The 14,356-nt window shown below is 48.2% G+C and overlaps 1 protein-coding gene across 1 annotated transcript in view; it reads left to right on the forward strand.

Moving 5' to 3' along the window:
* Nucleotides 1-14,356, forward strand: part of GSDME (gasdermin E) — a 76,483-nt gene that overhangs the window by 25,652 nt on the left and 36,475 nt on the right. The window contains exon 4 of the mRNA XM_045793020.2: nucleotides 13,859-14,030. Coding sequence (XP_045648976.1) covers nucleotides 13,859-14,030 — 172 coding nt within the window. The remainder of the gene's footprint in view (nucleotides 1-13,858; nucleotides 14,031-14,356) is intronic.

A 14,356-nucleotide genomic window follows, 5' to 3' on the forward strand; every position in this document is an offset into this window, starting at 1 on the left:
GCCTCCACCGTCTCTCCTGTGGATGTCCACCAAGCCTCCTAGCGGGTGTCCTCCTCTCTCTACCCACTGCCCCCCCTCCCACTGGGTTCCCCACAAGCAGTGGGTGGGAGCACGTCTCTGCTGGCCCTGCCTCATGGCCTCTGGCTTTCGCTCTTCAGCGTCCTTTCCCACCATTCCCCCCTCACACTCTCCAGGCCAGTCTGCTGAACTTATTTCAGTTCCTGGGATTAAGCTCCAGGCTCTTTCTCACCTTCAGGCCTTGTCTGGAGTCTCCTTCACTCCTGTCCACACAGAGGAAGGACACCTACAGATTCACCTCCTCTGCTTCTGGCCCGTTCCTCAGGTTGGCCCTACTGTCTCAGGAGCCATGTCCCCCAACGATTCCCCTGTGGGGGCGCAAAGCAGTGTGACTCTGTGGGGTAACAGATGTTGTACCCGCCTGCTCCCATGTCCGTGTTCCTCCTGACATCATCTGGCTCACCTCTGGCCCCGCGCGGAGCCTGCAGCGTTCTCAGCACTGTCTGGTTGAGAGGATAGTTGGTTCATCTTCATTTTACATCCGAGGAGCGTGAGTTGCTGACGTTAGTTTGCCTGGACTCTGCGTTTAAGCCCAGGTCCACCAAACACCTGATTTTTCCGGTCTAGCTGCGGAAGCGCAGAGCTGGGGCAGAAAAACGTCCCAGGGGCTCCTGCGTGAACTCGCCCGGCATCAGCTCCGCTTGGCTTACCGTCTTGCAGACCGGCCGCGCCTCGTCCGCTGGGGGCGGCGAATGAGTTCGTCTGAAAGCTGAACGTGTCTCATTGCTCAGTGTGTTCTCCTCTCTCTGCCTGGCGTGCACGTGAACGAGCTGAGGTGGCCTCGGGACCGTAACGTGGACAGAGGTGGGGCAGCGGCAGCGTGGGGGCCGCCCGGGCATGTTGGCAATCGTGTGGTTAGCACCGTGCCTCGATTTTTAGCTTTTTCAGGCAACTTACAGTCCTGAAGTCACAGCAAGTGCGAGAGAGAGCAAGGCCTTTATTATTAGATTACACCGGAAGCCCCAGGGTGCAGTAGTCCAGGCTTCTAGAGATTTCCTGACCCCTGCTCTGGGTTCGGTATCTCCGGTGTGTGGGAAATTTCCGTCATGGTTGAAATGGAGACTCTTGGTGGTGAGGAGCTGGGTGGCTGCGGCTAGTCTCTGGGGAGCAGGACGGCTGCTTGTCTGTTAGCAAGCATGTATTTAGTACTTTCTGTATGCAAGGCCCAGGGGAGGCCTCGGAGGGAGAGGGAAGGTGGAACGGCGCGGGGCTTCAGGGGTGCGCACGCTCGTCTGCGCTCTCACCCCGGCCCTCGTCAGCCGTGCGCCTTCGCGTCGTCGGTCCGTGAGCCCTCTGTGCGCCTGTCTCCGTGAGATCAGGGGACGGTAACTTCACGAGCGGTGAGGGTGTCTCTAGTTGCAGAGAACCTCCCATAAGGAATCACCTTGAAGTGGGATGAGCCGCCCTTAACCCACGTGAGTGGTGGCCGGTTAATGCGGTGGCCCCGGGGAGCCCCTGCGTGGTAGCCTCCGGGCATGGCGCGTCTCGGCAGCCGACTTCTCTCGGAAGCCATTGCAGACAGCAGGGTCCAGAGGCAGAAATGCGGTCTCTTCCATGTACCTCATTTTAAGAGGGAGGAAAAAGCCTTGTGAGAACCCTCAGCAGGTGTTCCTCAGGTCTCAGTGGCCCAGAATGGCCACAGCGGCCCATCCTACTCCAGTCCCCGCTAAGAGCAACGGAATGACCAGGCTTGGCCGAGAGACCCGTCTGCAGGGCTGGCTCTCCCCCTGCCACCCACTGGCTCCAGGCTCTCAAGCCTGAACAAACCTGGGGTGGGCAGCTAGCGGTGAGCCACACTCAGGGTGCCGAACACTCCAGGCCCCGAGGGCCCAGTGCAGCACTTGGGGTGCTTCCCGCCCCCACGTTCCCTCTCAGGGAGCGTGCAGACTTGAAAGGGCAAAGGGGCGTCCCCTCGAGGGGGTAAGCAGATGGAGGCAGCATTGGCATCTGCATTTCAGGATTTTAGGGGGCGGTGACCGAAATCGGACTCGTGCCACGGCCTTGGCAGGCGTTTTGCCGCCTCTGCAGGCTGGAGGGCGTTGGCTGCCGACAGAGAAGCCCCCGTTGCCGCTCGGTGGGCTGTCAGAAGCGCAGAGCGGGCTTCCGAGCGGTGTGTAAGCAGCCTGCCTACTTTCCCCGCGGCGGGTCTGGGAGCACGCGCGTCTCGCGGCAGCTTGAGCCCGTAAATCACAACTTTCTGCAATACCGAAATTGCTAAAGCTTTAGTCGTCGCCGTGCACCTGTGTTTCTGTGGGTTAGTGATTCTTGCTTAATGCCCTCGCCGTAGCAGGCCAGCGCCCATCTTTTGGCTTCTTCGTCACGTTCCGGGCTCTGTTCCTGGGAGATGCTGAAGCCGGCTCCGGCCGTCCCGCCGTTTCTCCAGAGCGCCTCTGCGCGCCGGGCCTCCTGCGGTTCGTTTTCAGAGCAGGGTAGCAGGAAGAGCACTGGTCCAGGAGTCAGACACGGTGTGTCCCTTGGATGGGGTCCCACTGGTTTTATTTTTGCTCTTATCTCCCTGGCCTCAGGAGACATACTTAGAAAACTGGTGCTACAGCTGATGTCAGACACATTACTGGCTGTGCTCTCTTCTAGGGTTTTTATGGTGTCAGGTCTCACATTGAGGTCTTTCATCCATTTCGAGTTTACTTGCGTGTGTGGTGTAAGGAAGCAGTCCAGTTCATTCTTCTGCAAGGATGTCCAGCTTTCCCGACACCGTTTGCTGAAGAGACTGTCTTTTTCCCATTGCACATTCTTTTCTGCTTTGTTACAGATTAATTGACATGTAATTGTGAGTTTATTTCTGGATTTTCTATTCTGTTCTATTGATCTGTGTGTCTGTATTTGTGCCAGTACCATACTGTCTTGATCACGACAACTTTGTAAGACAGCTTCAAGTCTGGAATGGTGATGCCTCCGGCTTTGCTTTTTTTTTTTTTTCCCCCAGTTGCTTTGGCTATTTGAGGTCTTGTATGGTTCCATATCAATTTTAGGATTTTTTGTAATTATACTGGAATTGAAATTATAGAAAAAAGGAGTTGTGTGTCCCGATTTTGGCTGTGTCACTAATGTGCCATGTGATTCAGGTGAGTCTGTAACCTTGGGGCAGGGGGTGGGAGGTGGGGAGCAGCTTCCGTTGCCTTCTCAGGCCTGTGCAGACATTGCCAATCAGTCGTGGCTTTCTTGCCCCTCACTCTTGGATCTGTCCTAGACTCAGCCTTAGAATCCTTTTCCCTACAGGTAGGCAGCTGTTGCTGATGGGTCCATCCTGGGGGATACTCGAGATGCAACTGGTTTTCCACCCCAGAACTAGGAACCCTGGGGCCCGTGTAGTTTTATCATTTCTCTTTAGCAGAGTGGATAAAAGCTGATGTTTCTCTCTGTTGTAACGTCGCCTGCTTTTTGAGAGCCTAATGAGAATGCCATCGGAAATTCTCTTCCTGTAGGACCTGTTATTATCCAGGGCTGTTACACAGGGGGATTGTGGCAATGGTGACTGCCTTGGTCTTGTTCACTGAGAAGTCACCAGCATCTAGCCCAGTGGCTGGAACAGACTAGGACCGAGCTCTTTGTGGAGTTGAATGAATGAGTTTGGGGGCGGTGGTCTGCATGAGAAAGCATGCCCTAGCCTTGTCTCTGTAGGAGGGATCCTAGGGACTGCATTTCTGCTTTGGAAAAGAAAGCTGCTTCCTATTATTAGAGTTGTAAAAGCCTTCTCTGGATTTCTTCTCTCTGAATTTGCATTTTGGCTTTCAAAGCCTTCAAGATAGAATTTAAAGTAAAGCTTCAGCCTGGGAGAGGAGGCAGCTTCATTGGATCTGGGGCGCTATGAGGAGAGGAGCCTCTCTTCCTGCCAGCTGCCCTGGTCCCCAGCAGCGGCGCCAGCTCTGAGCCTCGCTCCCTGCCACCCTCCCTGCCTGCTGCTTCCCAGTGGCTCCCGCTGGCCCTGTTCTCTTGGCCAACCCCGGCTCTGTATCGGTGGAGCCATTTCTTAATGGCTTTGAGGGTCCACTTCCTGGCTGAGGGCTCACCTCGTGACCCCCCTGAAAGTTGTGGGTGTGTCTTTGACCAGCCTGGAAAGGGTTCTCCCTGCCAGTAGTGGACGGAAAGAGATGGGTACCGTGTGGTCCTGTGTGTAAGGCTTCACTGAACAGAAGCCTCATAGCCAGTCCTCAGTTTCCAGGTATGCAGACCGAGGCTCAGAGAGGGCAGCCACCTGGCGGGTAGGAGAGCCAGCTGAGGACTAGTTACAGAAGCACTGCAGGTGTTCGTGCCACACGGAGCGGCCAGGTACACGGGAGTAGGGTGATCCTGGGGCGCCTGGGGGGCTCAGTCAGTTGAGCATCTGACTCTTGTTTTAGGTTCAGGTCACGATCTCGGGGTTGTGAGATCCATCCCTGCATGGAGTCAGCGTGGAGTCTGCCTGAGAGTCTCTCTCTCTCTCTCTCTCTCCATCCCCCCCCACCTCTCCCTGCTTGCATGCACGCTCTCTCTAAAACAAACAAACAAATAAATAAATAAAATCAATCTTTGGGGCGCCTGCATGGCTCAGTTGGTTGAACTTCCAACTCTTGGTTTTGGTTCAGGTCCTGATCTCAGCATCCTGGGATTGAGCCCCGTGTGGGGCTCTGTGCCGAGTGTGCAGCCTGCTTGAGTTTCTCTCTCTCTCCCCCTCTGCCCCTCCTGAGCTTGTGTGTGTTCTCTCTCACTCTCTCTCTCTCAAATAAAATAAATCTTTAAAAAGAAGGAGGATGATCCCACAGAAGAACAGGGGCAAGGGGGGGGGCGGTGTCCAACAAATGCACCGAGGAACGGGCACTGTTCTCCCCATTTAGTGTTACTCCCTTCACTCACCTCCAGGTGTGTTCCTTTGGGTCTAACCCTTTCAGATTGAGTATATGATGTCTCCGTCTTGGTGGCCTTCTGTTCTAGTTTTCATATTGCTCTCCCCCAGGAAGAGAAAGGCACCTTGGGCTGTCCTTAAAAATAATGTGTGAAGAGGACAAAGAACATCTGGCTGTTCATTTTCTTATGGGAGAGCGTTTGCCTCCTTCCTCCTGTCTATGGACATTGATCACTGGCCGGACTGGGGAAGGGACCTTTTTTTTTTTTTTTTAATTGAGGTGTAATCGACACATCACATTATATTAGTTTCAGCTGTACAATGTAATGATGCAGTATTTGTATACATTGCTAAATGATCACTATAATAAGTCCAGTTAACATCTGTTACCATATGTAATTACAAATATTTTATTGTGATGAGAACTTTAAGATTTACTCTTCTAGCAACTTTCAAATATGCAATATAGTGGTCCCTCTGTCCTGTGGGGGATATGTTCCAAGACCCCAGTGGGCGCCTGAAACCACGGATAATACCTAACCCTATGTATAATTTTTCCATATCTATATCTATGATAAAGTTTAATTTACAAATTAAGCATAGTAAGAGATTAACAAGAATAGTAAAGTAGAACAATTCTAACAATATACTGTAATAAAAGTTATGTGTGTGATTTCTCCCTCAAAATATCTCATGTACCATACTCACCTTGATGATGATGATGATGATGTGAGATCATAAAATGCCTATGTAGTGAGGTGAGGTGAATGACGTAGGCACTGTGATGTAGTGTAAGGCTTTTCTTGACCGGGTGATTCATCAAAAAGAGGATCTTCTGCTTCCAGACCATGGTTGACCATGGGTGATTGAGACCACACATACCGGGGTGGGGGGGTTCTGTCCAGTATTATTAACTGTAGTTACCATGCTGTGCATTACATGCTCATGACTTCTTTATAACTGGAATTTTGTACCTTTCGACCCACTTCACCCCCCAACCCTCACCTTTGGCAACCACCAATCTGTTCTCTGTATCTGTGAGTTCTATTTTTTGTGTTTTTTTGAATTCCATATATGAGATCATACTGTATTTGTCTAAGTTTGACTTAATTCACTTAGCACAATATCCTTAAGGTCCATCCATGTTGTCGCTAATGGCAAGATTTAATTCTTTTTTATGGCTGAATGAAATTCTGTTGTATGTATATACCACATTTTCTTTATCCATTCGTTCATTGGAGAACACTTAGGTTATTTCTAAATTGTGGCTATTGTAAGTGATGCTGCATTGTATGTGGGGGTGGATACATCTTCTCAAGCAAGTGTTTTTGTTTTATTCAGATAAATAATCAAGTGGAATTGTTGGATTATGTGGTGGTTCTGTTTTTAAATTTTTGAGAAATCTCCATATTATTTTTTCATAGCGGCTGCACCAATTTACATTCCCACCAACAGTACACGAAGGTTCTCTTCACATCCTCACCAACACTTGTTATTTCTTGTTTTTTTGAAAGTAGCCATTCTAACAGGTGTCAGGTGATATCTCATTGTGATTTTAATTTTCATTTCCCTGATGATGAGTGTTGTTGCACACCTTTGCATGTACCCGTTGGCCATCAGTGTATCTTCTTTGGAAAAATGTCTATTCAGATCCTCTGCCCATTTTTAATTGGATTGTTTTTCTGCTATTAAGTTTTTTGAGTTCTTTATGTATTTTGGATATTAACCCTTTATCAGATATATGGTTTGTAAATGTCTTCTCCCATTCAGTAGTTGCCTTTTCATTTTGTTGATGGTTTCCTTTGCTGTGCAGAAGGGTTTTAGTTTGATGTAGTCCCACTTGTTTGTTTTTACTTTTGCTGCTTTTGCTTTTATTTTTGCTTTTGGGGTCAGATTCAAAAAATCATAGCCAAGTCCGATGTTAAGGAATATACCACCCAAACTTTCTTCTAGGAGTTTTATAGTTTCAGATATAACATTCAAGTCTTTAATCCACTTTGAGTTAATTTTTGTGGAGGGTGTAAGTAGTGTTTCAGTTTTGGTTTTTTGTATGTGGTGGTGAAGTTTTCCCAACACTGTTTATTGAGACAGCTTCTTTGTATGTTCTTGGCTCCTTTGTCATAAACTAACTCACCATATGTGCATGGCTTTATTTCTCCGTTCTCTATTCTGTTCCAATGATCTATGTGTATTTTTTTTTTTAAGGTTTTATTTATTAGACTGAGAGAGAGGGAGAGAGAGAGAGGCAGGCAGAGGAGAAGCAGGCTCCCTGCTGAGCTGGGAGCCCGACGTGGGATTTGATCTCAGGATCCTAGGATTATGACTTCAGCCGAAGGCAGACACTTAACCAACTGAGCTGCCCAGGCGTCCCTATATGTATGTTTTTATGCCAATACCATACTGTTTTGGTTCCATAGCTTTGTAATACAATTTGAAATAGAGTATGATGACTCTAGCTTTGTTCTTCTTTCTCAAGATTGCTTTGACTATTTCTGGTCTTTTGTAGTTCCATACAAATCTTAGGATTGTTCTATTTCTTTTCTTTCTTTTTTTTTTTTTTTTTAAAGATTTTATTTATTTATTTGACAGAGATAGAGCCAGCGAGAGAGGGAACACAAGCAGGGGGAGTGGGAGAGGAAAAAGCAGGCTCATAGCGGAGGAGCCCGATCAGGGACTCGATCCCATAATGCCGGGATCACGTCCTGAGCTGAAGGCAGATGCTTAACTGCTGTGCCACCTAGGCGCCCCTGTTTGTTCTATTTCTGTAAAAAAATGCCATTGAGATTTTGATAGGATTACATTGAATCCATAGATTGTTTTGGGTTGTATGGACATTTAAACAATATTAATTATTCCAGTCCACGAGCACAGACTATCTTTCCATTTCTTTGTGTCTTCATTTTCTTTCATCATTGTCCTATAGTTTTCAGAGGTCTTTCACCTCCTTGGTTGAATTTATTCCTAGGTATTTTATTCTTTTTTATGCAATCATAAATGGCATTGTTTTCTTAATTTCTCCCTTGATTATTTGTTAATAATATAAAGAAATGCAACAGATTTTTATATGTTGCTTTTGTGTCCTGTAACTTGACTGAATTTGTTTTATTCTAACAGTTTTTTGGTAGAGTGTTCAGGGTTTCGTACATGTAATATGTCATATGCAAATAGTGAGTTTTTCTTTTCTGATTTGGTTGCGTTTTATTTCCTGTTCTTGCCAAATTGCTCCAGCTAAGACTTCGAATACTATGTTGAATAAAAGTGGTGAGAGTGGGCATCCTTATCTTGTTCTTGATCTTAGGAGAAAACCTTTCACATTTTCATTGTTAAGTATGATGTTAGCTGTGAGCTTGTCATATGTGGCCTTATTATATTGAGGTATGTTCCCTCTATATCTATTTTGTTGAGAGTTGTTATCGCAAATGGATATTGAATTTTCTGCCTTTTCTGCATCTATTGTGATCATATTTTTTTTATCCTTCATTTTGTTAATATCGTAGAGCACGCTGATTAATTTGAAGATGTTGAACCAACCTTGAATCCCTGGAGTAAATCCCACTTGATCATGGTGTATTCTCCTTTTAATACATTGTTGAATTAGACGTGCTAATATTTTGTTGAGGATTTTGTGTCTGTGTTTATCAGGGATATTGGCCTGTAACTCACTTTTTTTGTGTCCTCCTTGTCTGGTTTCGTAAAAGGAGTTTGGAAACATCACCTCCTCTTCTATTTTTTGGAAGGATTTTTGAGAAGGATTAATTATCTATTTTTTGAGTATTTGGTGGAATTCACCATGGAAGCTGTCTGGTCCTGGGCTTTGTTTGTTGGGAGGTTTTTAATCACTGATTGAATCTCCTTACTAGTAATAGGTGTGTTCAGATTTTCTATTTCTTTGTGATTTAGTCCTGGTGGGGAAGGGAGGTTTATTCCAATCATGCCTTTTAGAGTTTATATGATAAATCATTCATTATTCCATCACCTGGGTGGAAAGCACAGGCATAGAGACCAATAAAAGGAGTAGGGCACTCTGTCCTCCAGGAGCTTACAGTTTGCCCAGAGGTCTTTTTTTAATAATTTTATTAAAAGATTTTATTTGAGAAAGAGAGCATGGGGGGGATGGGCAGAGGGAGAAGGAGAAGCAGACTCCCTGCTGAGCAGGGATTCCCAATATGGGGCTTGATCCCAGGATGCTGGGATCATGACCTGAGCTAAAGGCAGATGCTTGCTTAACTGACTGAGCCACACAAGTGCCCCTAAAAAAATTTTTTGAATAATTGATATGTTCACATGGTTTAAATATCAACAATCAAAAGAGAAAAGGTAAAGAGTCTCCTATCCCTGATCTTCCAGCCATCTAGTTTCTTGCTCAAGAGGTAACTACTGTGAATAGTGCCTTCTGTCCCTGAAGACATTCTGTCCATGTTGTTTAGTGGCTCTTAACAGGGTCCAGGGAGGTGGAGCTAATCAGGACAACCTGGGGAAGATTTTCTTTTTATTTATTTATTTATTTATTTATTTATTTATTTATTTATTTATTTATTTATTTATTTATTTATTTATTCATTCATTCATTCATTCATTCATTCATTCATTCGACAGGATAGAGACAGCCAGCGAGAGAGGGAAGACAAGCAGGGGGAGTGGGAGAGGAAGAAGCAGGCTCATAGCGGAGGAGCCTGATGTGGGGCTCGATCCCATAACGCCGGGATCACGCCCTGAGCCGAAGGCAGACGCTTAACCGCTGTGCCACCCAGGCGCCCCTGGGGAAGATTTTCTCAGGGCACATGGCTGCAGCCATTAGACGATGGGGTCAGGAAGGATGGGAAGGCAGAGAGATTCGAAAAAGATTCCCAGAGGGCTTGGGTATAATGCCCACTTCCAGCCATAGGTCTAGCTAGTCAGGCAAGATACTTACATGTGGGAATGGACACAGTATTACAAGATTTCACTAGAGATGAAGGTCACATTCCTGGTACAGCCAGACAGTGCCCTCACCCAGAGGAGCAAGACAGCAGCAGTGGGTCTGCCATGGTTGGGTGGGGCTTTAAGAAAGGTTGCTGTCTTCAACCTTTCTGGGCCTCCTTGTTCCTCATTTATGAGACCCCTAATCTAGGGTTTAAAACTTTTTTTTCCTTGAACCCCTGTAGAAAGTCTGAAGGAACCCATAGACTTCTTTAAATGCATACGTGAAACATGCAGGATTTGACATGTAAACAAATGATGCTGAAATATGTCAGGTTCCCCACTTGGTGGCCCCAGGGTAGTCCCACTGCACAGAGACTTCTGGCTCCCATGGGCTGCTCTGCCTCTTGGCACTGCTTGGGGCCTGGTGGTGTTCACTGGGAGAAGGGGGTGGGGAAAATTCCCTCTGAGGTTGCTTTGCAAAGAGTCAAATGAACAATCCCTTTCCCCCCATAAGTAGCTTCCCCTCTGTCTACACCAGGTCTCCTCTCCCAGCTGAAGATGAGTAGGTTTGTCTGGTGTTCTGTTTCCAAAAGGTGGCAGCACTGTTCTGGGAGAAGAATCCCAGCCCCCTGGATGGGAAGTGCCTGCCCTCACAGCCCTGCTTCTGTAGCCCACTGGAGAATTGCTGAGTCAGCCTGCATGGGTCTTGCCCGTGTTACCGTCTCCTCCCGGGCCACCGGAGTCTTAGCCTTGCAGAGGGACCGTGGGCTGCCAACCTTCTGTTCCCAGCCTGTGCTGGGGACACCCCGCAGGGGCTACTAGGCCTCCCGGGGTGCAGGTCTCAGGACTGGCCTGCCAGCAGACGCAAAAGAAAGAGGTTCCTGCATTGACTTTTTACCCTTCTCCTGCAGGTGTTTGGCCAGGGGCAGGGTGGGGGGGGGGGGCTCTGGAGGAGGTCAGTGTTTCAGTGGAGTCTCGGGTGGCTTAGGGCAATTTTTTTCTTTTCAAATAATTCAGCGTTGGCTAAGACAGCATCAAGTATTTGGTGCATTGTGGAAGTGCGATGATTTCCAGTGGGCCACCTCCCTTCAGACGCCCCAGTGCGGCCTTCAGTCGTCCCTCTGCTGTGAGTTTGGGGTCTGTAAGCCAGGAGTTGCTTCTCTCACGTGTGCGTTCACGAGGGCTGCAGGCAGTTCCTGAACTGTAATCGAAGCAGTCGATTTTCAAGAATCTACTAGAAGCTGAAGTTGCCTTCAGTAGAAGGAGAGCATCAGCAGGGCCTGGTTCAAGCGTGCGTTCTGCCGGGTGGCTACACGGGCTTCTCTTCAGAGCCCGTGCCTCTAGGACCCAAACACAATCTCTTAGGAAGACGCACATCTCTACGTCTGCCTATCATTCTTTCAGCTACACTGCTAATTCTCCATTTCCTCCGTCTTCTACGTGTTCTCTCACAGGTGCAGACACACACACTTGCACATTCCTTAAGGCAAAGAGACAAAGGGGGAAAACCCCACAAGTTTTATCCATTCATTCCAAAATTACACATTGTGCCCTTGCTGTGTACTAGGCACTGTCCTGAGATAAACAGTAATCAGGACGGGCACAGCCCCTGCTCCCATGGCGTTTCTAGTCTAGAGGGAGGAGATGGACACGGTACAAGTAAGCAAATGCGCTAGAAGCGTATTGGGTGTAAATATGCTGTCCAGATACCTGCTCTTAGGATGTGACAGTGTGGCCGAGTTGTCCCTCTGCACAGGGTGAGCAGGGAATGCCTGCCAGCCGGAGGAGGTGACTAGTGTCAGGATGTGGGAGTCGCGGCCATCAAGGCCGCGGGGCGGGCCTGTGCCTGTCAGGTTTAAGGCACAGAGAGAAAGCTGGAAGGCGGGGTTGGCCAGGGGCAGGAGCCAGATCATAGGATGTGATGTCGTCTTTGAAGGTTTCTAAGCAAGTGAGTTAAAGAGTACCTCCAACTCAATTAAATGACTCCTAATTCCCAGCAAGTGCACACAGTGGGGTGTATTTGCGGGACCGCAGCAAAGAACAGCAGAAGGTGGCTAGAGCCCGCTGGGGTTTGTGTGGCGTTTAACTCTGCTCGCTGCATGTCGTTTCATCTAGACCGTACAACAGCCCCACGAGGAGAGCGTCGTTACCGTCCGTTTATCCACAAGAAAAGCAAGGTGCACGGGTGGAGTGGTTCACCCAGCTGGAGGGGCAGACCTGGGATGTGAGCCCCAGGGGGCAAGCTCCAAGCCCCTGCTTCCTATGCCTTCCTGGAAATGGACCCCCCGAAAGCTTTTTTTAAAATTGTTGTCATCAATTTATTATTTTTTTAAACCCATGATTGATTGATTGATTTAGTAACTCTATACCCAAGGTGGGGCTCAAACTCATGACCCTGTGGTCAAGAGTCTCACGCTCCTCTGACTGAGCCAGCCAGGTGCCCCGTAGTACTTATTTAATATGTGTGAAACATGTTATACTTTGCATTTCTTTGAACACTACTGAGGTTGAGCAGTTTTTCATGTGTCTATTTTTTTAAATTGTGGTAAAAAATATATGACCTATCACCTGTCATTTTAACCACTTTTGAGTGTATAGTTCAGTGGCACTAAGTACATTCACACTTTCTGGCAACCATCACCACCATCTGTTTCTAGAACTTTTTTGTCACCCCCAAACAGAAACTGTGTAGCCATCAAGCAAGGACTCCTCATTCCTCCTCTTCCCACAGCCCCTCCTTGAATCTACTTTGTCATTACGAATTTGCCAAGTCTAGATATTTCATATACGTAGGATCATCCGATATTTGTCCTTCTTGTCTGGCTTATTTGACTTCGCATGCAGTCTTCAGCGTTGGCTCATGAGGTGGCATGCATCGGAACATCAGTCCTTTTTATGGTTGAATATTGTCCCATTGTGTGTACATATCACATTTTGTCTGTCGATGGAGTTTCCACCTGGGGCAGCTTTTCACCCAGAGATAGGACCTTACAACTACTCACTCCTGTTCTGGGGATACTTTCTGACCCCTGGCAAATCTGTGTTTGTCCTGGGTTAGGGGTGCTGCTGAGTTTTTTAGGGTAACTAGCCTTGGTCTATTTAAAAAGCTCAAGAGTGGGGGTGTCTGGGTGGCTCAGTCAGTTGAGCACCCGACTTTTGATTTCGGCTCAAGTCATGATCTCAGGGTCATGAGATCAAGTCCCGCACTGAGTTGTGCACCCAGTGTGGAGTCTCCTTGTCCCTCGCCCTCTGCTCCTCCCCCACTCTCTCTCTCTCTCTCAAATAAATAAAATCTTAAAAAAAAAAAAAAAGCTCAAGAGGAACACTGTAATTGTTCTGCGCCAACACCAACTCTAATTAGGTTCTTTCCCTGTCCGCTCCATAGACGGATAGTGTAGAGAGGTCCACAGGGGTTATTTCTTTACTTCAAAGCATGAAATCATCCGCTGTAGATGGAAATTTAGCTTGGTCTCGAAATTCTCCAGAGTAGCCACCCAGGAGCCCCAAGTCTCTGCTGGGGGACCCTGGGCAGGCCATGTCTGTCTGGCTTCAGTGTCCTCATCTGTAAAATGACATTAAACTCCTTCTAAGAGATTATGCACCCTTCCCAAACAGAGAGTTTAAAAATTCCTTTTCTAATTCTCCTCCGGGTTCTTCCCTGCTACTTGTATGTTAAGCCTGTGCCTCTCTCTGCTTTGAGAAGCCACTGGTCAGTGTTCCCCTGCAGTGATCCCACATTCCCGTGATGAGGTGACAAAGCCGACCCCCGGGGGTGCAAGGTGCAGGGACTGCAGTGCCCCCGCTGTGTGGGTTGCTGTGTGATGGGGGCTCCCTTACCTCCTAGCAGCCTTTCTCTGCATGCCTGGAAGTGCTGGGTGGTCTTGGGAAGCGTGGTTTATGTCTTTCTGGATGAACCCCCCCCCCATTGCCAGGAAATCAGTGATGCTGGCAGCTGCTCACCGTGGGAGGGGAGACAACCCATGCTGCCTCAATGTCCCCTGAGGCACAAGGCCACTCACAGCCAGTTTTCTTTTTCAGAGCAATCAATCTGAGAAACCCAGTGCTGCAGCAGGTGCTGGAGAGGAATAACGAGGTCCTGTGTGTCCTGACCCAGAAGATAGTGACGACGCAGCCGTGTGTGATATCGGAGCACATTCAGCTGGAGGAGAAGTGCGGCGGCATGGTGGGGATCCAGACCAAGACCGTGCAGGTGTGCGGGGTGTGCGGTGTGCCGATGCGGCCTCCCTGGTCCCAGTCCTCCCAGCTGGGGCCGTGGCCTCGTTGGGTGGTTTCTTCATGTGTCAGGACTCTTCTGTAGTGAGCTAATAGAAATCCAACCCAAAACTGGCTTCATCGAGAAATAATTTATTGGCTCGTGTAACTGAAACATTCTGGGTAGTCTGGCTTCAGTCACTGCCAGTTCGAAATCCAAAATTCAGAAAACTGCGTGTGCTGCCTTCCCTGGGGGTAGGTTCCCTCTCAGGTAGGCGCTGTCCTTGTGGGGTGGCTTTCGTCCCGCCTGCTGCCACCCCAGGG

This window comes from Ursus americanus, chromosome 3 (assembly GCF_024610735.1).
Source record: "Ursus americanus isolate L20-20 chromosome 3, mUrsAme1.1.p, whole genome shotgun sequence".
Taxonomy (NCBI): Eukaryota; Metazoa; Chordata; class Mammalia; order Carnivora; family Ursidae; genus Ursus; species Ursus americanus.